Source organism: Perca fluviatilis, chromosome 22 (assembly GCF_010015445.1).
Source record: "Perca fluviatilis chromosome 22, GENO_Pfluv_1.0, whole genome shotgun sequence".
Taxonomy (NCBI): domain Eukaryota; kingdom Metazoa; phylum Chordata; class Actinopteri; order Perciformes; family Percidae; genus Perca; species Perca fluviatilis.
In genome coordinates, this window is record NC_053133.1 from 29,123,632 (window position 1) to 29,149,729 (window position 26,098).

A 26,098-nucleotide genomic window follows, 5' to 3' on the forward strand; every position below is an offset into this window, starting at 1 on the left:
GTAAACATAGAGGCTTCAATGGATAAATAAAATAAAGTACATACTGGCCATTTAAGTACAGTAGGCTTTTGTTCGCGAGTGAGGGGACAATGGAGCGGGAGATTGGTCGGAGAATCGGCGCAACGGGTGCGGTATTACATTCAATTTATCGCACCGTTGTGACGAAAAGAGAGCTGAGCCAGAAGGCAAAGCTCTCGATCTACCGGTCAGTTTTTACGTTCCCTCACCTACCTCGCCATGAAGGCTGGGTCATGACCGAAAGAACGAGATCCAGGGTACAAGCGGCGAAATGAGTTTCCTCAGGAGGGTGGCTGCGTTCTCCCTTAGAGATAGGGTGAGAAGCTCAGTCATCCGTGAGGAGATCGAGAGCCGCTGCCCTTTGCGTCGAAAGGAGCCAGTTGAGGTGGTTCGGGCATCTGGTAAGGATGCCCCCTGGCGCCACCCTAGGGAGGTGTTCCAGGCACGTCCAGCTGGGAGGAAGCCTCGGGGAAGACCCAGGACTAGGTGGAGGGATTATATCTCCAACCTGTCCTGGGAACGCCTCGGGATCCCCCAGTCGGAGCTGGTTAATGTGGCTCAGGAAAGGGAAGTTTGGGGTCCCCTGCTGGATCTGCTCACCCCGCGACCCGACACCGGATAAGCGGATGAAGATGGATGGATGAGGCTACCAAAAATAGCGACATATAACCCATTGAACTAAATATGGCCCTGATATAGCAGGGCTCTAGAGTGCAAATGCGACCAAAAATATGTAAGGGTGCAACTAAGATTTTTCCTGGTGTACCTAACATCCTTGCATCTGCTGCCTCTCCACTAACGAAGCGATGACGTCTATATTGATATGTTTAATGTTGCATTACATGACCCATTCCTTCTCTAAAGCTGTGCCTGTGTTTGGATCTCTCCTCCGCGCAGCCCCCCCCCCTCCCCCCATTCACTCACACACAGCTCTCTGCAACATGGAGAGACACAGCGCCACCGGTCCAAACTGCTGACTTTGTCTAGAGTTTTAATTGTTATCAACATAGCTGTGTATTGTTAAGTATGAGAGGGAAACCTGTATTGGTACCAGTGTTTCCGCTAGTAACTCTGTTATTACAGCCACCACTGCGAAAAACACAGAAGTTATTGAATGCAACTAACTTCAGTTGGTTGAGTAATAGCGTGTGAGACGGAGCCTGCTGGACCTGGGCGAGAGATGTGACCCATGGCCAGAATATCATAGTTCATAAAAATGCAGCGCAGTGTATGATACAGACACCGACCTCCAAGATGGGTGTCAGCCACTGACCATGGCATCTGACCCATTCATTGTGAGTGAGTACGCCTTCAGTCCATCTACTCCCCCTATCTCCCATTTAGCCCACTTTGTAAAAAAATCCAGAGCTATATTGTGTATCGCCATTCAGCGCTAATGGCGATGCGAGGAAAAATTTCGGTGCACCTAAATTTTGTGCTGGTGCACTTAAATAAAAAAGTTAGGCGCACCAATGCAACCAAGGCAAAAATTTAGTCTGGACCCCTGAAGAGGGACATTTATATTAATAGAAGCTGGATCGTGGATGTAAGAAGTAAGACAGGATTTGAATAAAAAGTTTAATTTTTTCTGGAATAATACAAACTGTCGCAATATAAGATGAAAATATAAAAACAGAACATATAACTTGGGCCTTGGTAGAAAAATCAATGAAATATAATATTATCCCCAATATAATAAATTATCATATCAAGTATTGTATATAAATGATTTACACAAGCGTCTTTTCTCTTTGTACGGAGTCTACACTTGACCAAACAAGGTGTTAGTTAATTAATACAGCACAGAGAGTTGTGTATTGTTTACATTATGCTAAAAGTTCAGCTGAGGCACAAATGTGCAATTTAGTGTGTGTGCACTTTACATTTTTTTTCAATGTTTTACAGCATACGGTACTGTGAATGGCTTATTCTTTGGTTAGTAAATATAGAACACCCAGCCCTGATAAACATGTACATGACGACATGGCACTTACGACAGTAAAGTTTAAAGCTTTATGTTATTTTTTGGTAAATAAAGAACATATTTCTGAGACTAAAAGCTACTCAGATCATTCACCAAAATAGACAATAAACCAAATAAACATAAGTATAAATGACAACACCATAAGCCCATCATACAGGTCTCTCCCCAGCACAAAGCTTCTTAGGAGACCTCCAGAAAGTTCAGATACTTTCACCATTTTCTAGTGCAGACATCCAATCTGGCAAACCGTTTGACATTTTCTCAAAAACCACCACCCTAGCCATTATCATCTTATTAAAGTCACAGTTTTTTACAAAAACAAGAGACAGAATCGTGTTTTCAGTTTATAGACTTCAGTGGAACTTGGATTAAATCTACACTTTTTACAGGTTTTATCTTCTTTTTCTTCTTGTCCAGATGGAGGGTGGAGCAGGAGGAGTCTCAGTGTGTCTGCAGAGACTGTGTAGAAGGACAGAGCAGCAGCAGAGCAGTCCAGATACACTGATGGTACTCTGTCATATCCAGAGGAACACACAGGGATGATGGAGGACTCCACATGGTGTCTCAACACATCAAACTTTCTGATCACTCTGACAGAGATCACCATCTGATGAGAGAAGACAACAGATGAGATAAATGAGTTTCCAGAGACTCCATTCATCAGCTGCCAGTCAGTGATGCAGCACATCCAGTATAAAGAGCAGCAGAGACATCAGTGTTCAGACACCAAGTGGAGCGGCTGTGTAGAGCAGCCTGCTTCCTTTCAGCTCTCATGTTAACGTGTTGGAGTGAAGCTCACAGACCTGCAGAGACTTTGGCCATCAAGTCTGTTGACTCTGCAGATTTCACTTAAGTACACAGTGGAAATAAACTGCTGAGAGTCCTGAACGCATCATTACTGCAGAAACAGAGAGGCGTTCACTGCTCACTTTAATGATATTACATAATAAATATGTAAATATGGAGTCTGTTCTGAAATGTTGTAAGAACATTTCAGAACAGACAGACTTCAGAACAGTATATATACACACATATAGTATATACTGCATATATTATATGATGTTAAAGGTTCATGTCGATACAAAGACTGAACAGCTGTGATTACAGTGACTTCAGCAGAGCTTCTGCTCTGTATGAAGACCACATGGTTACTAAATGTAATGCTGGTTCTATGAAATAAGAGCCAGTGATGTGCAGGCTTCAGTCTGACTGATCTCAGAGCTGTGACAAAGATGAACTGATCAGTTGTTTGGTGTTGAAATGAGAGAACAAACACTTTGAGATATGTGGGGTATTGCACAATACCAGGATAAGGGATTAAGCCTGGATATTCCAGTTATCCTGGATGAATTGGCCTTGATTTGGATGCACAAAAGCAGAGGCACCATACTATATAGTGTTGTATGCTACTGTACATTCATGTAACAACAGGGAGAGGACACCTCAATGTTTTTGTCCTTATAATTTGCTAGGGGGAAATAACTGAAGAATACTCTGTTACAGTCATTGTTTACAATGTGTATTAAATGTTTCAATTAATTATCTTTATAGTTTCTAGATTTCAGATAGAGATATTTACGCATCATAGGCCTATTCTTGTAGATAAGTGGTTAATATTGATCTTCATGGTAGATTTTCTGTGTAACACTGGGCTGTCTTCTGCTCACTTTACAGGTAAAGAGTACAACTGTTCATTTGTGCAAATCATTAGCCTAACAACTTCAGTGGTATTATGACGGTTTCAATTCAGAGCAGTAGTCAGTTAATGTATATTTTTAGGCTACTTACACATTCAGTCGGTCCGCGATCGTCTGCCTCGCTTTCTCTCGCCGTTTCATTACAGCCGCTGTTTCTTTTTTTACATCTAATGTGTTTTACGTTTTCATACTTCCACAAGAAGCTGCTGCTCACTCGGTGTAAAGAATGCACAATGCGTATTCTCCATTTGAGCATCAGTAAATCTGTGATCGACCTCGCGGTCTGTTAAAGAAAGCCGTGAATGCGCATCTATCTGAATTACTTCAGCCTTGCTCGACCTAGTCTCTCCTCCTTAGCCTGGCTTGGCCTTCGTGAAACACACCAAGTCAGGATGCACAGATTAGACTAGGTCAAGCCTCGCTTTATCAGTTATTCTGGATTTACCAGTTCTACTTTTGTGCAATACCCCCCATATTTGATGGTTGGACAGTTTGATGTTGTTTGTTGGTGTGATGCTGTCAGCTGTAATCCACATTTATTTCCTGCAGACATGAATACAACAACAGTTGTCTTCACATCAACTCAAACACATGATAACCACAAGCTTCTGGCTCTTCTGATTGGCTGTTTTTTTTCCTCTCTGTCCAATCCTGTCACCATTCTCCTCTCACAGCTTCACTGAGAAGGTTGGAGGTTTACATGAAAACTGGATCTTTGCTTTGATACTAACTGTGTTTAGTTCAATACTGCTGAAACCAGCATGGACTGAATCCAACCCTCTACTTACTTCAGAGTCTCCAGTCTACAGTCTGGACTCTCCTTCAGATCACACAGCTGCTTCACGTCTGACTCCTTCAGGTGGTTGTCCCTCAGGTCCAGCTCTTTCAGATGGGAGGGGTTGGACTTCAGAGCTGAGACCAGAGAAGCACAGCTGATCTCTGACAATCTGCAGCTCCTCAATCTGAATGAAGAATAAATTATGTAACTTTAGAAGACAATGTTCCTGCTTGAATTAATTTAATGTTTAATAATCTTTTCAGATCTGGAGGTTTTGAATGTAGATGTTTTTTAGAACAGAAACTCGAAACAGCTGAACCCACCAGCATGCAGGTTAAAAACTGAAAAACAATTAGTGAAAAAGATAAAAGATAATTTTAATGACAACGTGCTGCTACTTCAATAAAGACATAGTGATTTCACCTCTTAAATGCTGCCAGCTTCACCAGTCGGCCCATCTTTACTAACAAAATAACGTAATTAAATAACAAATTTACATCGCAGAACAGCATGCTGGGTAACATTACAGCTGCTAGCTAGCCATGTAGCATAACAGTCTGTTAAGCTTGGAGAGGCTCCGGTTGCTATACTGCACATTCAAGAACAGAGAAGAAAGACCGGAGATACACCAGAACAACGTATGCTCAAGAGAGGAGCCGTCTGTTGTTCCCAAGGTTTTTGTTTCTAAGAAAATCTGACATAATTTAGCCACTGTTGCTGCTCATTGCTCTAACATTACTTGGTTGCGCTAACGTTACACAGCCATGCTAAAGTTACCGTGCTAACGTTAAAGACATGTCACTTCAAGCATGCAGCGGAGCAACATTATGAATGCAATAACAATCCACCTACGGTCCCGCTACAGAACGTTGAGAAAGACAGGAGGGAGACAGGTTCAGAGCAATGATTAAAACACTGGATTTAAGATGTCTTGCCTCGCTGAAATACGTCCGCCAACCTACTAACATTCAAACACCGAAGGAGGCTGACAGCGGAGCTACGTTCAGTCGCCCACTTTTCTACATCAACCTCTTACTTGTGGCCAAGGTAGTGTTTAGACAACTATCTTACAACTATTTAATTTTGAAAGGGAAACAATATTAAAGTTGTTTGTAATCAAAGCTTTTAGTAAACATGTTGACATTAAAATGTTGTTGTGATATTTTATGTACTCCTGGCAGTAGAATAAGCCATTATAAACGGCCCAGTCAAGCAAAAGAAAGAAAAAAACATGATATACCGTGAATCCGCCAAAATCTTAAAAAATACCATGATACAAATTTTTTGTCATACCGCCAGCACTACTCACGTAGGTCCTGTGAAATATGACAGCTACAGTTTATTGGAAAATAACATTATGGACACTGGATTTGCTGAATTAATTAATTTTTCAGACCCCAGATGAGAAAAAAAAGCTAACGTTAGTGAACCCTGCGGTCCTGACACCCTGCTGCTGGAGAGGTTGTATTCCCATAATACGCTGTATTAATGTTACTGTTTAAAATGTTAGTGGGGATACATACCGCTCAAAACCAACATTAAAAAACTAGTAATGTTTCCTCAGCGTTTTGTTTTGTTGCTAAACTGTATTTAAAATGAGCGGTGATGCTAAATTACCTGCTTCAGGTAACGGCACCCTAGAGTACTGTCAAAGATTTTTGTTCACATTAGTCACTTAGACACCATCGCAGGGGGAAATAGGGTCCAGGTTGGGGGGAAAAAAGCAAATAACCCTTTAAGATACACACAGTGGACCAGTATTATATCAGTCTTTTGTCTGCAATTTAGGGTGACCTCAACTTTCACAACATATTAATCTCAGCACAGAAGTAAAAAAAATGGTGTCTGACCTTAGAGTCTCCAGTCGACAGTGTGGATTCTCCAGAAAACTACAAAGCTGCTTCACTCTTGAATTCTGCAACTCGTTTCCATCTAGCTCCAGCTCTCTCAGATGGGAGGGGTTAGACGACAGAGCTGAGGCCAGAGAAGCACAGCTGATCTCTGACAAACTGCACCACTGCATTCTGAATAAAGAAGTTATACATAATGTAACAAATCAATTCATAATCCAATCAGATGCGTTTAGGTTTTAAATGTGTAGCTTTCTACAGACATACAAATGTCATCACAACATTCATAAACCTATTCATGTCAACACAGATTAATAGCTGATCTCAGTCTCGCCTGTGATTAGAAGATCAATACTTTATTGGTCCTTTTAATAGCTGTGTGTTCTGAAGACTCAATACTAATGAGACGGCTAATTTGACAGCTGTACAGCTAACCTAGCTAATGGCAGCTAACTATGGTTAGCAGTTAGTTTAGCAACAAGTAAAATTTTCCTAAAGCTAATGGTATCTGTCCAAATCTCATTAAAAATCATCCCGATACTCTCGTCAAACTGGCCCTATTATTTTTGACAAATGGTTTCACTTTACTTGAGGTCAAGGAAAAATAGTCATGACATATAATGGTCTCATGACCTGCGTGACCTGCAACAGATTTATTTATACCCTAGTTGAATACCAGAAATGCCTTTAGCTATGTAATTGAAGAGATGTTGATAACTTGTAGCTACTATGCAAAAACACACGGTGGAACACATGATCTCTTTCCAGACTGACCCTCAGTGGAGAAAACTATATTTTACTGTGTTTCCAAACCTTGAATCAACCAGTCAGTTGCTTGAAAAGTCCCCATGTTGGGTCGTCGAGATCTTAACCAATACTATGTTTTGTTCTGTTTTGTTCTGTTTTGTTCTGTTTTTATAATCTACCTTCCCTGTAAAGCGACTTTGAGTCTTTGAAAAGCGCTATATAAATTAAATTTATTATTATTATTATTATTATTATTACTTATTTATCAAAGGAATGCATAAACTCCATGTTTCATTTTTAAAAGAAAAAGAAATTCTTGAATTTAAAATATGTCATTGCAGTCAGCTTCTGCCAGTGAGGATTTGTTCAGTGTTCATCTTTCTGGACGTTTTTTTTTATCTGCAGAGTTCTCCTCCTTTCAAAAAAAAACGCTGATTCAAACCGGTAAAAAAAACACTGAATCAAGCAACTTCACAATAAAAATCTAAGTTTCTCTGACACAGTTGGGCTCATTGTCCAGGCCGCGAGCCGAGCTGCCTCTAACATTTGCTCAGCTTGTTTCTCTGATAACTTAAGATTCAGATGTCCAATGACTAAAATCCTTCATCCGGTTAAAATATACTTGTGGCAAACAACCAACGATAACACATTCACAACGGGGATAGGGCGGCATCGACAGGCGAACAAATGAAAAGAAGTGTTAGCTTGAATAAAACAACAGATTTCTCTGTTGGAACATTGTTGGAAAAATTTGGGATAATGCAAGTAGACAACTCAACTTAAAGGTGCTCTAAGTGATGTGACGTGTTCTTTAGGCTACAACGTTTTTTGTCACATACAGCAAACATCTCCTCACTATCTGCCTTTCCCCTGAACACACTGTAAAAAACATCTCCTCACTATCTGCTAGCTGCCTGTCACCTGAACAGCCTACGTGCTAACACTGCTGCAGTGATGGCTCAACCAGCTCCTTCTTGTCTGTTATTGGCTGGAACACTGTTTGTTATGTTTGGTGGTGCAGGTTGGCGCAATTTGTTTTTGTTGTGTTTTTACAGTGTGTTCAGGGGACAGACAGCTAGCAGATGGTGAGGAGAAGTTTTTTACAGTGTGTTCAGGGGACAGACAGCTAGCAGATGGTGAGGAGATGTTTTTTACAGTGTTCAGGGGACAGGCAGCTAGCAGATAGTGAGGAGATATTTTTTACAGTGTGTTCAGGGGACAGGCAGCTAGCAGATAGTGAGGAGATGTTTTGTACAGTGTGTTCAGGGGACAGACAACTAGCAGATAGTGAGGAGATGTTTTGTACAGTGTGTTCAGGGGACAGGCAGCTAGCAGATAGTGAGGAGATATTTTTTACAGTGTGTTCAGAGGACAGGCAGCTAGCAGATAGTGAGGAGATGTTTTTTACAGTGTGTTCAGGGGACACGCAGCTAGCAGATAGTGAGGAGATGTTTTTTACAGTGTGTTCAGGGGACAGGCAGCTAGCAGATAGTGAGGAGATGTTTTGTACAGTGTGTTCAGGGGACAGGCAGCTAGCAGATAGTGAGGAGATGTTTTGTACAGTGTGTTCAGGGGACAGGCTGCTAGCAGATAGTGAGGAGATGTTTTTTTACAGTGTGTTCAGGGGACAGGCAGCTAGCGGATAGTGAGATGTTTGCTGTATGTGACGAAAAATGTTTTAGCCTAAAAAACGCGTCACATTACTTAGAGCACCTTTAATATACAGTATAGCATAGGTCTAGTCATTTTTAGACATTTTAATGCTTAATCATTTACATATTATACTTTTAAATAGCTTTATTTTTTAAACCCTTAACCAGACCTTGAATCCCGCTTTGTTGTGATGGTCTGGCCTTGATGTTAGGCTTGTGTTTATTACTCTTAGCTCTGGTTTAATGCACACCATACGTCAGTCTACTGACCTTAGAGTCTCCAGTCCACAGTTTGGAGTTGCCAGTCCAGCACACAGAAGCTTCACGTCTGAATCCTCCAGCTTGTTCTGACTCAAGTCCAGCTCTCTCAGAGTAGAGGGGTTGGACTTCAGAGCTGAGGCCACAACTTCACAGTGGGCCTCTGAGAGTTCACATCCAGTGAGTCTGTAATTAGATAATGGCATTAGATTCAGGCTTCAATGATAAAGATGTCCACAGTCTGAGTGGGTTTTGATTCCTAGAGTCAGAATAAAGCCATCTTGTTTAGGAAAATATTTGTTGTTGCTATTTTTTATTTGAATCCAGAACATTTAATGAGTTCAACTCAATTGTAAACGTCAGAAAATCATCATCGATATCTGAAGGAGATAATCTGTCCTGGAGAAGGTGTTGCAGATTCAAAAATGCCGGTTGCTCTTCCTTATCTTAAATCATCCCACCATGGAAACTGCTACTTTACAGAGGACTTTACACCTACTAAGGGCTAGGTGTATATTAAAGTTGCAACTTTCGGTCCTGGGGCCGAAAAAAAAGGGTCGGGGACGATGAAAATTTATTTTTGGACGAATTTGGGACGATAGTTGAAAGAATGATACCCTGCTAACGTTATAATGAACGGCGTTGAAAATGAAACTGACAGCGCACACAGTTGTTATTAAACCTCCTTGACAATGAAAACGCCCCTGTGTGCGTGTGCACATGAACAAGTGAAATCAGAAGCTGGTCAGTGCGAGTTTTGACTGTCACAGTACAATGACAACGGCGTCCCGCTGTTTCCTGGTGAAGGCAGCGGTGTTGGTGCCCCAGGGACTGCCGTGAGACTTTTTTGGTTCATTAAATGTACCTGAATTCACGAATTTGTAGGATATTACTACAGACATTCTTGTTAACTTGCTTTATTAACTGCTGTATTAGTATATTATGTATTATTGTCAGCTGGAGCGTGCAGTGCATGCTTGTGGCCACTGTTTGCAGGACCTTATCATTCAGCATTGTGGATGCTCACACCGTTATGGTAATAGATATCGTGAGTGAGTGAGTAAGTGAGTGAGTGAGTGAGAGAGTGTGATGGAGCCAAGTTCCGAACTCTACGAACCTGGAGAGAGCTGTAAAAAAAACTGCCCAACATTTTCATTGAACTTACCGAGCCTTTCTGCAGTTCCTCACAGCTGGAATCAGTCTCAGTCGTCCCTCCACTGTTGTGTTGTACTGACTCAGGTCCAACTCATCCAGAACCTCCTCTGACATCTGCAGCATGTAGGACAGAGCTGAGCAGTGGATCACAGAGAGTCTCTTCTCTGATCTGTTCTCTGACTTCAGGAACTCTTGGATCTCTTGATTGACTGAGTGGTCGTTCATCTCCGTCAGACAATGGAAGATGTTGATGCTTCTGTCAGGAGAGATCTTATCAGTATTCATCTTCTTCAGGTTGTTGATGGCTCTCTGGATGATTTCTGGACTGTTGTCTGTCTGATCCAGCAGGCCTCCTAAGAGTCTCTGGTTGGACTCCAGAGAGAGGCCATGAAGGAAGCGGACAAACAGGTCCAGGTGGCCATTTTTACTTTCAAGAGATTTCTTCATGGCTTTCTTCAGGAAGACATCCATAGAAATCTTCCCCAGGAAGTCCTCCATTACCTGTGTGTTCCTGTTGGTGTAACAGTGGAACAGGTAGACTGCAGCCAGAAACTCCTGAACGCTCAGATGAACGAAGCAGTAGACTGTTTTCTGGAAGATCACACTCTCTTTTTTGAAGATCTCTGAACAAACTCCTGAGTACAGCGAGGCCTCTGTGACATCCAGACCACAGCGCTCCAGGTCTTCTTGGTAGAACATGATGTTTCCTTTCTCCAGCTGTTCAAACGCCAGCCTCCCCAGCTTCAGAAGAACTTCCCTGTCAGCCTCCGTCAGCTCCTGTGGACTCGTCTCATGTCCCTCAGCATACTTGAGCTTCTTCCTCTTTGTCTGAACCAGCAGGAAGTGTGAGTACATGTCAGTTAGGGTCTTGGGCAGCTCTCCTCTCTGGTCTGTAGTCAACATGTGGTCCAGAACTGTAGCAGTGATCCAGCAGAAGACTGGAATCAGACACATGATGTGGAGGCTCCTGGAGGTCTTGATGTGGGAGATGATTCTGCTGGACAGCTCTTCATCACTGACTCTCTTCCTGAAGTACTCCTCCTTCCGTCGTGCAGTGAAGCCTCGTACTTCTGTTACCCTGTCAACACACGCAGGAGGGATCTGATTGGCTGCTGCAGGTCGGGAAGTTATCCAGACGAGAGTCGAGGGAAGCAGCTTCCCCTGGATGAGGTTTGTCAACAGCACGTTGACCGATGACTTCTGTGTGACATCAGAAACAGCCTCATTGTTGTTGAAATCCAGGTAAAGTCTGCTTTCATCCAGGCCGTCAAAGATGAAGAGAACTTTAGAGCCAGCGAGCTGCTCTGCTGTGACCTCCTGTAATGCTGGATGGAAAACACGGAGCAGCTCCAGAAGACTGTACTGCTCATCTTTGATCAAGTTCAGCTCCCTGAAGGAAAGAGGAATCACCAGATCCACATCTTGGTTTTCCAAACCCTCGGCCCAGTCCAGACAGAACTTCTGCACTGAGAAGGTTTTTCCAACGCCAGCGACACCGATCGTCATAACGACTCTGATGTGTTTCTGTTGGTCAGGTAAGGCTTTAAAGATGTCGCTGCACTTGATTGGAGAGTCATGGAGGGTCTTCATCTTGGAAGCTGTCTCAAGCTGCCTCACCTCATGTTGGGTATTAACTTCTTCACTCAGTTCATCAGTGATGTAGAGCACAGTGTAGATCCTGTTGAGGGGGGTTCCACTTCCTGTTTGATCAGCTCCTTCAGTCACACGTTCATATGTCCCCTTCACTCTGATCTGATGTATATGCCGAATATCGATCACTAGGAAAAGTCAAAAGGTGAAAGACCAAATGAAAAAAAAGAAAAGTTGACAATCTGTTGATTATTTTTACTAACAATATGAAAATGAACTATATAAGAACATATAAAAAAGTAAAGGTTATAAAGTAATCATCCCTCCTTGAATAAAAAAAAATAACGTCAAAGTGATTTGCACATTTATTTTTATATATACAGTATATATATATATTAATAGTGAATTTACTTTTAACGAGAAGCCTCAGAGTTGCTCCTTTGTATCGTTTTTTTTAATGTTTCGATACCGGTGATAAATCGATACTTTTAAAACAGTGCCGGTGCCTAAATCAAAATATATATAATGTATTTATAAAGCATATAATATAAAATATAAAAAAGGAGCACAAAATGACAGCTGGCGACATGAAAGAACGGCTTGTTTATTGCTAAGGCGAAATGGTCAAAATGAAAAGATTGATTAATAATGTAATAACAATGACTTATTTCACCAGTGAATTGCTGGTAAACGACAAAATCAAGCACCAGATGGGAAAAGCGTATTTTACAATAACTTTGAATGCACCACAAGGCTGGCGAGTTTCAAGTGAACGCACCGTCTGTGTTGTTTTTCCGACATCGGCATCCTGTTACGTCCCGCTGTTGGAATCCTCTACAGTGAAATACAGTCACACTTTACACCGCTTAACGTACGCTGTCAGCATTTTAACCGTTGTGTTTAATCCAGCTACTAGCTAACGCTAACGTAGCGTCCTGTGCAGCGATGCTTCTGAAAAAAAAAAAAAAGTCAGGCACCGAAATTTTCGTTCTTATTCGTTCTCGTTACTACAGTTTACGTCGGAATCGGTGCCCTATTTGCACCGCGTTTCGGTACCCAACCCTATTTATATTTATGATGTTAAACAGTCGTGTTTTCAGCCATGAAGACATCAGCAGACACATGGACAGACTTACTTTGTTCAGTGCTGGTCCTTCTGTCTGTCTGTAGTCCAGTTCTGGTTCTGGGCGGCTGCTCCTCCTCAGAAACATCACTCCTCTTCCTGTGAAGACATTTCTTTATGACTAAAAGGATTTGCTGAATTTCCAGACTTGACCAAAACTGTCTCAAAGCACAGATGTTCTCAGAGAACAGTAAAAGTGCTGTTACAGTTCTGTTTATGAATCTGTAACAAAGATGTTCCTTTTATTTAAACTATCCTGCTTTCAAAAACACCACTGAACTGCTTTTCCTCTCTGAGTGTCTCATTAAACATTTAGTGAGTAGTTTGTTTATTAAAACAAAGTCAACACTTCCTGCATCACCTTCACAGTAAAAGTCCTCACTTAAAGAGAGTTGGTTATGTCCTTTACACTTTCAAGTCACTTTTGGCAGTTTAGCTTGAGTCAGTTAGGTTTGAACTGGAGGTTGAGTGGTTTGAATATTTTGGTACAGCAGTGTAAAGCTGCCTACACATGGCGGCAAAACCGCTTTGCACCGGCGGTTCCATTGATTTCCTATGGGGGGGGGGTGATGGCAACCAACTATGTGCTGCGCTACAACTGGCGTTACGCACCGCTCGGATTTGCCGCGTTGAACTGCGCTTAAAGTTAAAATTATTTCAACTTTGACCTAGTTGCCACCATAGACAGTAAAAGAAATGAACCAAAAGACCCCGTGTCTGTGGACGGAGACCAGTGAAGGATATTAGAAGCACTTTTCCGGTGCTGGCTGAGCGTTACTGACCAGCCTCCAACTGAGCTTGAAGACGTAGATGTGACATGGGCAACCTGTCTGAAAGTTGGAAGTCTTCTGGTAGCTGTGCCGAGAGAAATCTCAATCATTCCCAATCTTACAGAGACGGAGAGCGTAGGTATATGTAAGGAGATAACATAGGCACAGGCTAATTATTGCTAAATAAAATGCTAGTTAACATTAGTAATTAAACTTAAACAGCTAAAGTAAGTCCAAACTGCCTGAGAGCTTCTCCTGTACTATACGGTAATTCCTTTACTATGTTATAGTAAGTCTCGTGGTTATGACCCAATCTTTAGCCTGTTTTTATAAAAGCGTCTGCTACGGAGCCATAACGTGAGGTACAAGGTAATGGAGCCTTTTATACATTGTTGTGTTTGTTTAGAAATAAACAACGGACAAAGTGTCAAAGTGGCGTCAAAATGAATGGGAGTCAATGGAATGCTAATGGCGGGTGATGGCTCGTTAGCATCAAAATGGCGCCATAGGAGCTACGCTGTGTGGAAGTTGGCTTACCCCCTTGGTTGCCGCTGACCCTTCGAAAACGCAACCAATGTGATAACAGCTGTACGTGACGTAGTCCAAGGCAACACAGATACACTGTATCAGAAACCGGCACAACAATGTAAGAAAATATACAAGGAACGAGCATCAAGGAGGGATCATCGAGGTTATTATAGTTTATATTCATGCTGCCTGGCCCTGTACCCATAAATCCATGCTCTGTACCCATACATCCATGCCCTGTACCGGGGTTAGCTTCTGTTTCGGGGAAAGGGGGCTTTGCGTTCTCCTTTACCTTGTTAAGGTAAGCTAGTTTAGCCTCCTTGTGCACGCTTCTCAAATGTACTTTCAAATTCGTGGGATTTTTCCTTTTAATAAATTGTCCACATATTTTACCCCCTTCCATTGCCAGGCACTTGCTTTTATCTGGCACACATAAGTCATAATCAAAGACGACTCTTTCTTCAGACTTTCGGTACACACCAACCAGACGGCCGACCCTCGGCAGAAAAGCCAGTCGAAATGATCAGTCTCCCCGTGTTGTTCCAAAAAGTGTCACAGAACAGACCAAAAAGACGAGACGAGACGTAATACATCGCTATAACAGCAGGCAGTTTTGAGAGACTCTAGTCACCTCATTCTGTCCCCTCCGACCGAACATGTCAGGTCGGCCAAAATGAACGCCGACAGCCCCCCAGACGGACGACGGCGCGGGACACACTGAACAGACTCGAGTCACCGACCCGCCAGACTGTCAGACGGACGATAATCGGCTAAGTGTGTCCCGGCTATAAGAAGGAGGTTCTTAGACTCAAAAGTATCCAAATGGATGTTTAAGCAGCATGTCCTAAAAACTTTTATTGGGAGGATTTATTTTGGGGGAAAGTCTCTTTTTGCAGATCTAAGTCAACGCCAGACAAAGGAATCTTCAGTAAGTTGTCTGGAACTTACTCGAGTTTTGTGGAGGGGTGCAAGATATATTGACTCAATATCATTATCGCGATATCACATTGCGCGATATTATACCAAAAGTCTTGCGATGATTGTGCAATATTTTGTTTTATTTGTGAAGCGTTGCATCCCGCCTGACATGCACCCAAAGAGTATAGAAGTAACAAGAGGCGAAACTCAATAGAACGTTGTGTTACATTCAGTCCAAGATTGCGGAGCTGCACTCTTTAGAACGGGTCCATTGCAAGCTGCAGCACAACGTTCTATTAAGTTTCGCCTCTTTTTACGTCTACTCTTTGATGCACCTCTCGAAAAATACACATCACTTGGTAGCGTTGCATTTCCCCCGACTCATTTCCTTGTTCTCCTTCTCCATAAACAACATAAAATCAAGGAGAGGGTTAACGTTCCCTGGTGCTATTTTGCAGTTTCAGAAAACAATTCTGCCACAGACCAGGAAAAACCTGGTCGAAAGTCAGTGGCGCTAGTCTAAAGTCAGTAGCGCGTTATTCAGATGCTATTTTAGGGGCGCATGCTTGGCCATAATGTAGAGTGTGCACAACAAGCATACACTTTGTTTCTCTCATCTACACGGACGCAGCAGTTCCCATTTTTGCAAACCATACATAATTACAAAGAAAAATATTACTGAAAATGCACTTCAGGTGTTTGGATAGGTCAGGAGGCACTTTACAGTACAATCCTCAAAAATTTGCAGCATTCTTTGTGGCTTGTTGTGTTTTACACAACATTTCCATGAATCATGGATGTGTTGATGACATAAATGAGGAAATATTAGAGGACTTAAGGAGACGTGATGTTGAACCAAGGCGGGACTGGACACTTGAGGGTGGTCAGCGATGGCTGCGCAATGCTCGTGGAGACGGTGGGACGGAGATGGAGTGGGGGGAGGAGGAAGGGGCACAACAGGAGCAGGTGGTGCGTTTGGAGGGCTCCGCGCTGCAGCAATCCTCTCCAGACTTGGGAAGATGCGCCCAAGAGGCCGCAGCAACATCGCCACCCGGTCAAGACGGGTATTTATTACTTTGCCGCATCTCGGACAGCTCCGGCTGGCGTGCTCCAGTCAAATCCGCCGTTATAATAGCAATCTGTCATGGAACAAGCGCGCCTCCTCTTAAAGGGAATGTGAGATGACGCTCTGATTGGTTTATTGCACGTTACGCCCAAACCACACCTAGCTACTTCAGACCAACCCATTTTAGATTTGCGTCGGGCGCAAGACTCATTTATCCTGAGATCCACCCACAAAGCTACTTGCGTTTCACGTTTGATACTTGCGTTTCAGATCGTTAAAATAGAGCCCCACAGACACAGACACACACACACACCCCGCTGGTGTTCATATGACATTCGTGTTGAACCGTAGGGGTGGTCCGTTACATTACAACTGTCAACACTGACAATTTATTTATCAATGGAGTGTATTTCAAAATGGAACACATTACACTTTGTAACTTATTCAAACGATTGTATTACTGTACAAATTAGCTACAACAACATAGGAGCAAAATGTTCTCCTCGGGAAAAAAGTTACCGTCAAGACATGTTCATATTAATTAGAAGGAACTGGACTTTGGAGTCAACCCCCCCTTGTTCGTTCTTGACCTTCAGGAACAATATATGGTGGAGATAATCTACAGAACTTCAATATATAAACAAAAACAAAACACAGAAAAAGAAAAACGAGTCATATAAATGAGTTGGTATCGGTTCTCTTACTTTGTGTCTGAGGGTCCAGGTTCTTTACTGAAGTATAGAGGCTGAACTCTGGACCGGTCACTCTTCATAGACTGACAGCCAGATACTACAGACTCTGCTCCGTCCTCCTCTTCCTCCAAATCACTCATCTTCTGATCTGAAGTCAGCCTGAGAGGTAAAACAGTAAGACCGACTGTGAGCTGTATGCATTTGGATCAGATTTCCTTCAAGAAAATTCTCTCTCACCCTAACATGCAACAAAGTCTCTCCGGAGTCTGGCCCCGTCTAACATCTCCCTCACTGTTTTATCCTCTTCTGACTCTTCCTCCTGCAACTGGTGTCCGCTGCTATCAGTTGGACATAATCCAGACTTCCGGTTTGGTTCCTGTTTCCCAAAAAGATTGTAAAAGGAAGATTGTGCTAGTTCCTTAAATACACCTTTATTCTCCATGTTCTTTTGGCCAGAGGACACCTTTATTGGGTGCACTTTGTTTTCCAAATATTTGTACTTTGTTTCAAAATGCTTTATTAGTGCACTCTGCTCCAGGCATCTTTTACAGGCCAGAGAGAGAGGGGAGAGCAAGGTCATGGCTCAGGATGTATTCTACAATTACGAAATATATTCTTACACACTTATACCTTTGTTGTCTCTGCTCTTCTGGCCATGAGAATATTTGTTGCACTTGTTAATTATTTCCCGGGTACATGCTTGATCCTGCACTCCCCTCAAACGTCTTACCACTCAAAGAGCAGATGGCTTCCTCACAGCCCAGAGGAGCAGAAAGTGCAAGGTCAGTTCATGACTTAAGGCCCACAACTAATATGAAAATATATCCTACACATGTAGGGACCCTCATTATAGACGGGTTTCCTGTTTAAAATTGACAGAGAGCAGAGCTCCGACACAAACACACGCTCGCAGAGCTGCAGACGACGCAAACTACGTCGGCTCTGCAGTTTTGTTGAAGTCACAGTGAGTCACGGAAATGCCGATAAAGCGGTTTCAAGTGTGGTTACAGTTTTTCATAACATCACGCAGACAGCGTTTGCTGTGATATGATATTAATGGCGAGCCGAAAGCGGTCGCGGTACTGTTGACTTCCTCGGAGACGAGCAGGCACAGCAGTGGTTTCTATGCCCTGGTGACTGACTGACAGGCTGAGGCTGTAAGGCAAGGCAACTTTATTTCTACAGCACCTTTCAGCAACAAGGCAATTCAAAGTGCTTTACATGAAACATTAAAGAGCAATTAAAAACGGTCATGATGAAAATAAAACAGGCTAAAAAATAATATACAAATACAATAATAAACTATATATATATATATATATATATATATATATATATATATGTATTTTCAAAAGTGACACTGAATTTGAAACAGCACATTGTAATTTCTGCATCTATTATCAAAGTATTTATTAGTAGCTAATACAGTGGAAATCAATAGAAATATGAAAATTTGGTTAGCATGTTGATTTACGGTGTGTGCCCCTAAATTTTCTGGAGCCCTGTCTTAGTCCCTTCATTTCGTCATGGCATTTACAGTGCCTTGCGAAAGTATTTGGCCCCCTTTAACTTTTTGACCTTTTGCCACATTTCAGGCTTCAAACATAAAGATATAAAACTGTAATTTTTTGTGAAGAATCAACAACAAGTGGGACACAATCATGAAGTGGAACGAAATTTATTGGATATTTCAAACCTTTTTAACAAATAAAAAACTGAAAAATTGGGCGTGCAAAATTATTCAGCCCCTTTACTTTCAGTGCAGCAAACTCTCCAGAAGTTCAGTGAGGATCTCTGAATGATCCAATGTTGACCTAAATGACTAATGATGATAAATAGAATCCACCTGTGTGTAATCAAGTCTCCGTATAAATGCACCTGCTCTGTGATAGTCTCAGAGGTCCGTTTAAAGCGCAGAGAGCATCATGAAGAACAAGGAACACACCAGGTAGGTCCGAGATACTGTTGTGGAGAAGGTTAAAGCCGGATTTGGATACAAAAAGATTTCCCAAGCTTTAAACATCCCAAGGAGCACTGTGCAAGCGATAATATTGAAATGGAAGGAGTATCAGACCACTGCAAATCTACGAAGACCCGGCCGTCCCTCTAAACTTTCAGCTCATACAAGGAGAAGACCGATCAGAGATGCAGCCAAGAGGCCCATGATCACTCTGGATGAACTGCAGAGATCTACAGCTGAGGTGGGAGACTCTGTCCATAGGACAACAATCAGTCGTATACTGCACAAATCTGGCCTTTATGGAAGAGTGGCAAGAAGAAAGCCATTTCTTAAAGATATCCATAAAAAGTGTCGTTTAAAGTTTGCCTCAAGCCACCTGGGAGACACACCAAACGTGGAAGAAGGTGCTCTGGTCAGATGAAACCAAAATCAAACTTTTTGGCAACAATGCAAAACGTTATGTTTGGCGTCAAAACAACCACCTACCCCATTTAAACACACCATCCCCAACTGTCAAACATGGTGGTGGCAGCATCATGGTTTGGGCCTGCTTTTCTTCAGCAGGGACAGGGAAGATGGTTCAAATTGATGGGAAGATGGATGGAGCCAAATACAGGACCATTCTGGAAGAAAACCTGATGGAGTCTGCAAAAGACCTGAGACTGGGACGGAGATTTGTCTTCCAACAAGACAATGATCCAAAACATAAAGCAAAATCTACAATGGAATGGTTCACAAATAAACATATCCAGGTGTTAGAATGGCCAAGTCAAAGTCCAGACCTGAATCCAATCGAGAATCTGTGGAAATAACTGAAAACTGCTGTTCACAAACGCTCTCCATCCAACCTCACTGAGCTCGAGCTGTTTTGCAAGGAGGAATGGGCAAAAATGTCAGTCTCTTGATGTGCAAAACTGATGGAGACATACCCCAAGCGACTTACAGCTGTAATCGCAGCAAAAGGTGGCGCTACAAAGTATTAACTTAAGGGGGCTGAATAATTTTGCACGCCCAATTTTTTCTCTTTTTCCTCAAGTTTTTTATTTGTTAAAAAGGTTTGAAATATCCAATAAATGTCGTTCCACTTCATGATTGTGTCCCACTTGTTGTTGATTCTTCACAAAAAATTACAGTTTTATATCTTTATGTTTGAAGCCTGAAATGTGGCAAAAGGTCGAAAAGTTCAAGGAGGCCGAATACTTTCGCAAGGCACTGTATATAACACATACTCTATGGTCTTACAAAGCTAACGTTTTTGACCGATTACAATTTAATCATTTTTTGTGAGCTGGAGAGGTCTCGTTACGAGGAAGCTAGCTATAGCTCTGTTTCCCATTCATTCCAATGGGGAAACATTGCGGCTAGACTTTCGACATACATTGCATATATTTACACTTTGAATTTCGTCATGGCATTTATATAACACATACTCTATGGTCTTACAAAGCTAACGTTTTTGACCGATTACAATTTAATTATTTATCGGTTTTTAATTTTGTGTTCCTGTGATATATATGTATGGCTATAATGATCATTTTAGGCTAATGTAATAGCCCGTGTTAGCAGCAGGGTTACTCCTGAGTGTACCCTTATGGTTGGTTTATGCCTTAAAATAATGGCCAGGATTTCTGGGAAAAGGTACGATATGTTTGTTTCAAAACATCACTGCAGGTTGATTGTTTTTAGCAGCAGAGGTTGATTGTGGGCGAGAGGGCAACAACACTGTCTTGGTTAGCTCGCCGAAGCTCTACTGCCACTGTCTCGGCAACGTTAGCTAATGTCCGCTAGCTAATGTAGGCTAACTATAGCCAGTTAGCTTTGTATGTAACGTAACAAAAACCCACCCATCTCAGAGGAGCGAAGCTTAATATTTCATTCAATAAAGTTATGTACAAAAGGAACACTAACGCAACAGGTCTTATCTTGGCAACGTGGACGCAGATATAGTAAACTCCGAAGGCAGTCGTAATATTTACTTAGTAGGCTAGTAAACGCTGCCGTCTGTTTACATACTCAGGGCTACGTCGTGCTCCGTTGCTCTGATTGGTTGTTGATCCATCCAATTGCATCCAGACGCGTTTTGGTCTACGGCCTCTTGGAAAGTCGAACAAATGAAGCTGTTGCGCTAACGTTACCAAAACATCGACGTAGCTTTAGCTAGCAGTCTAAACTTATCTCGAATCCAGACCTTTAACTGTCTATGGTCCGGACTCGAGTACCACAGCCCTGACAGGTAGATATCACTGAGCTGAACAACAACAAGCTGCAACTTTTCTGATTGATCCAATGGGAGCCTGACTCTTGCATATGACCCCAATCTGCCCTCTTATGGCTTGAAGCCATAACCTCCGCCAGTTTTTGGCAAAGGCATGCTTCCCCCTAGGTATGTTAAACAACAGGCACCCATCACTGGCTCTGTTTGTACAATTAACCACGCAACAACTCCTTGGCATTTTGACTTACGCTATGCTGCTACTACTAGCTAGCTACACAAAACACGTCTTCTTTCTGCCCCCTGGTTGTGTGCGCAAGCAGTGATGATGTTGCCGAGAAACACATGTATGCTACTGTTGAAGTGTGGTGCGATTATGAGCCTTGTTAGTGGTGTAGAAATAGAGATTTATTTTTACTTTACCCTCTGCCCCGACTACTAGCGTTATAAGCTAATTAGCGATTTGCGATAAAACTGGTCACATTTGATTGGCATGAAAACATATCCCAGAGAATGGTTGACTCGGTACACATGTGTTATTAACCCCTAGGTTCATTTTGCGCCGGATTTGTCCTTTAATTAAAAGGAACTGGACTTTGGGGTCAAGCCCCCCTTGTTCGTTCTTGACCTTCAGGAACGATATATGGTGGAGATAATCTACTGAACTTCTGCAAAAGACCTGAGACTGGGACGGAGATTTGTCTTCCAACAAGACAATGATCCAAAACATAAAGCAAAATCTACAATGGAATGGTTCACAAATAAACATATCCAGGTGTTAGAATGGCCAAGTCAAAGTCCAGACCTGAATCCAATCGAGAATGTGTGGAAAGAACTGAAAACTGCTGTTCACAAACGCTCTCCATCCAACCTCACTGAGCTCGAGCTGTTTTGCAAGGAGGAATGGGCAAAAATGTCAGTCTCTTGATGTGCAAAACTGATGGAGACATACCCCAAGCGACTTACAGCTGTAATCGCAGCAAAAGGTGGCGCTACAAAGTATTAACTTAAGGGGGCTGAATAATTGCCTGTTCTGCCCCCTAGAAATAGAGATTTATTTTTACTTTACCCTCTGCCCCGACTACTAGCGTTATAAGCTAATTAGCGATTTGCGATAAAACTGGTCACATTTGATTGGCATGAAAACATATCCCAGAGAATGGTTGACTCGGTACACATGTGTTATTAACCCCTAGGTTCATTTTGCGCCGGATTTGTCCTTTAATTAAAAGGAACTGGACTTTGGGGTCAAGCCCCCCTTGTTCGTTCTTGACCTTCAGGAACGATATATGGTGGAGATAATCTACTGAACTTCAATATATAAACAAAAACAAAACACAGAAAAAGAAAAAGAAAAGCAAGTCATATAAATGAGTTGGTATCAGTTCTCTTACTTTGTGTCTGAGGGTCCAGGTTCTTTACTGAAGTATAGAGGCTGAACTCTGGACCGGTCACTCTTCATAGACTGACAGCCAGATACTACAGACTCTGCTCCGTCCTCCTCTTCCTCCAAATCACTCATCTTCTGATCTGAAGTCAGTCTGAGAGGTACAACAGGAACACTGACTGGGAGCTCACAACATTCATAAAAAACAAGTTTCACAAGTTTCACACGCAAGACTGAGAGATGAGGAACACACGATCTCTCTCACACACACACACACACACACACACACACACACACACACACACACACACACACACACACACACACACACACACACACACACACACACACACACACACACTGTACTTGTGAGGGAACTAGTTGATATAATGCATTCCCTAGCCCCTTCTTTACCATAACAACTAAATGCCTAACTCTTAAACCAATTCTGAACCCTTAAACAGGCCTTTGAAGGTTTCAGAAGGTGAGAACCGGGCAAAATATCCTCACTGTCATGGTGTTCTCTCACACACTCACACACACACACACACACACACACACACACACACACACACACACACAGTTAAATAAAACCATCCAGAAGTCCGTCAGGTATCTTGAAATCTGTGTTTTCTGGGTCTACAGCAGGTTTAATGTGTATTATTATATATTAATTATTCAGCCAATCAGCACTTTGTGTCCAGATGAATCAAACTGTTGAGTTCATTCTAACATTTCTTTCCTCTACAGTCCACAGGGAGAAAACAGACTCAGTGACTTGACAGTAAAATAATAAATGTTGGATTACCACTCACCCTGCCTCAGCCTTCAGTTTCCTCCCCCTGCTCTGTTCTGGTCTCACTAAATGGAGTCTCACCTGACTCAACACTTTTAGTTTTAAGGTCTTCCTGCCAGTGGCGTAGGCAGAAATAGTATTTTGGGCAGGCCAGTACAAAAGTGAGTGGGCCATTTTCAAAAAGACGTAGAAGTAGCAAAAAGGACTAACTGAAAAACAATTTTACCTTCCAACATATACTGCATTACAACGGCAATAGTACTGTCTCCAACATGCTCAACCAACAAAAAAAAAAGTGGCCAGCAAGGCTCCAAATCTTAGACAGTGTCTGGAGTCCACGGCAGTGACAGGTCAAAGAAAACTAAAAACGACGTCACTCACAGATAAGTTATCTTCTTATTTAATGTGGGCCAAACACAAACGGGTTTCAGCTAGAAGCCATCATCAAAATTTTCTACTAAATAGGAAGGTTACTAGGTTACTTAAATAATAACGCAAGAAGCATGAAACCAGTCTGACTTAATATTAAGTAATTCATTTATGTTACCTCTGTGAGGGCGAGCACTCAAACACACTCCTCTCTGGCTGTTGGGCTATCAGCTCCGCTGGGGAAATGTCATATGCTGCAAAAGAGCTCGTCCTTATTTCCACTGTATTCCATCCAAGAAAAGTGTCCATACCACTTTAAAGAGAAGCCATGGTCAGCTTCCTCACACCAGCCTCCTTTCTTCCTCTTCACAAACAGCTTCAGGATGGTTTAGTTGTCGCTTCATCTCTGCTGCGTAGTTAGACCCTGCATCGGACTTCCATCAGCTACTCACTGGGGATTTCCACGGAATACATTCCGCAACCGGTGGAAACAAATTAGCAGTAAGAGGACGCGGAGGAGCGCTTGGCTGCACACAGTGCGCCTGCGCAAACAGAGCGTGCGTTAAAAGGCTGAATCGATTATTTTTAACTAATATAATTTTACAGAAAATCTCCTTCCTTTTGAGGAAATTAAACGTGATAACAGACTTTTTTTTAAAGTTATTCTCAGTATTTGAAAAAATACACAGAGTATATCATTAACCAATAACAATAAGAGCTGATACCGAGGCTTAATCTACAGGGGGTTGCAACCCCCTTATAATCAAAACTGGCCAGCTCAACACCACCCAAAAAATCTATATACAACTTCCTTTACATAATAATAAAGACATGTGTACCATAACTTGTTGCATAAAGGAGACAAATTGCCAAACAAGATTGCAGGGAATTAAGTGTTTCAAATTTCAGTTTTGCTCAATCAATTGCGCAGCCCTACACCAGCTGTGTTGTGTTGTGGAAGTGAAATGACAATAAATTCAACCAAATTAAATATTACAACTCTTTTAATGTCAATGCCACTATCAGTATGTGGTTGTTGTTACATGTTCTTTCCCTTAGTTCTCGCAATAAGTTTTGTGTAAATTCGCAATAAGTTTTGCATTTTCTTGCAATATTTACATTTTTCACGTACATGTTTCCAGACATGGAGCAGGTTTCTAAGTGAGTCTTCATTTTAAAAGAGGAAACAAAGTTGGGACTCAAAGTGCTGCTCCTTGTCCTGGAATGTAGAAAAGCTTGATAACTCCTCCCTGTGTCAACGAAGCATACCGATCTTACCCAATTAACTGAACCCTTGAAAATAGGTCAGTCACAGTCTAATGTCTAAGAAGTAATAATAATAACAATAATAATACATTTTATGCGTAACGCACTTTATATTTAAGCAAATCTCAAAGTGCTACATAGCAATGCTATGGAGAAAAAAATATTAAAACTAAAAGAAACTACAAAAGGACAAGGAAAGGGGTAAGAAATCAGCCAAAAGGTGCTGAAAAGGTGGGTCTTAAAGGTGCTGTTTCAGGAGTCAGAAATCAACAACAGGTTGTGATGAGTGAGAAATGGAAAAAGAATGTTTTCCTTTTTACTTTGTTTTATGTCATCTTCAAACTGCTTGGTTCACTGCTGAGTTATGTATTCTGATATAGTCTTTCGTACATATAGCTACCAAAAGTAAAGCACAATGTGTTCCACGTAGTTTTTGCTGTATGCAAGAAGAAGTTGGAGAAAACAGCTAGCTAGCTCATGTAGTCCTTACCTAGCTACTGAGCATGTAGTCCTTACCTAGCTAGCTCATGTAGTCCTTACCTAGCTACTGAGCATGTAGTCCTTACCTAGCTAGCTCATGTAGTCCTTACCTAGCTACTAAGCATGTAGTCCTTACCTAGCTACTGAGCATGTAGTCCTTACCTAGCTACTGAGCATGTAGTCCTTACCTAGCTAGCTCATGTAGTCCTTACCTAGCTAGCTCATGTAGTCCTTACCTAGCTACTGAGCATGTAGTCTTACCTAGCTACTGAGCATGTAGTCTTACCTAGCTACTGAGCATGTAGTCTTACCTAGCTACTGAGCATGTAGTCCTTACCTAGCTACTGAGCATGTAGTCCTTACCTAGCTACTGAGCATGTAGTCCTTACCTAGCTACTGAGCATGTAGTCCTTACCTAGCTACTGAGCATGTGTGACTGACAACAAAGATATTACAGAAGTTGAGAGGTCTCACTCTGTAGCTAAAACAGAGACCTGAACACAGGGTGAAAAGAGGAGCTGCAACAATGTGCAGTACAACAAAAATATGGTGTTTTTTGATAATTAAACCATGTAAACCTATTCTGGTACAACCTCTAAATACAATTATGAACCTGAAAATGAGCAGAATATGGGCACTTTAAACCTGTGGTTAACGTTGTGAAACGGTCCCAGTTTGGTTAGGGTTAAGACACCAAAACTACTGAGTTAAGATGATAAAAAAGATGGAGGTTTGGGTTCAAATCAGACGTGACGTCATTTCCTGAAGGTAACCATGTGACGCAGAACGTGACATAGCTCCG

The 26,098-nt window shown here is 42.0% G+C and overlaps 1 protein-coding gene across 2 annotated transcripts; it reads right to left on the bottom strand.

Moving 5' to 3' along the window:
• Positions 1-1,582: 1,582 nt before the first annotated feature.
• On the bottom strand, positions 1,583-24,030 carry LOC120552571 (protein NLRC3-like). 2 transcript variants are annotated; one of them, XM_039790743.1, is made up of 9 exons: positions 23,729-24,030; positions 22,393-22,539; positions 16,839-16,985; positions 12,866-12,951; positions 10,150-11,917; positions 8,997-9,170; positions 6,328-6,501; positions 4,488-4,661; positions 1,583-2,609 (listed from the first exon to the last, which is right to left on the bottom strand). In XM_039790743.1, exons 1-9 carry the CDS (start codon positions 23,857-23,859, stop codon positions 2,603-2,605), a joined length of 2,808 nt encoding a protein of 935 aa, XP_039646677.1. In that variant the 5' UTR covers positions 23,860-24,030; the 3' UTR covers positions 1,583-2,602. The 2 variants fall into 2 exon arrangements, with proteins under 2 accessions (XP_039646677.1, XP_039646678.1); XM_039790744.1 differs by lacking the exons at positions 4,488-4,661; positions 6,328-6,501 and having other exon boundaries at positions 23,729-24,027.
• Positions 24,031-26,098: the final 2,068 nt, after the last annotated feature.

What these genes read in the sequence shown, in the direction of transcription:
- LOC120552571 (XM_039790743.1), bottom strand. Translation starts at nt 23,859, where the DNA reads ATGGACACTTTTCTTGGATGGAATACAGTGGAAATAAGGACGAGCTCT. An exon ending in CCTGGACCCTCAGACACAAA is followed by an intron (nt 12,952 to 16,838) that starts GTAAGAGAACCG and finishes ATGTCTTCACAG; the next exon opens with GAAGAGGAGTGATGTTTCTG. An exon ending in TGTGGACTGGAGACTCTAAG is followed by an intron (nt 6,502 to 8,996) that starts GTCAGTAGACTG and finishes TTCTTTATTCAG; the next exon opens with AATGCAGTGGTGCAGTTTGT.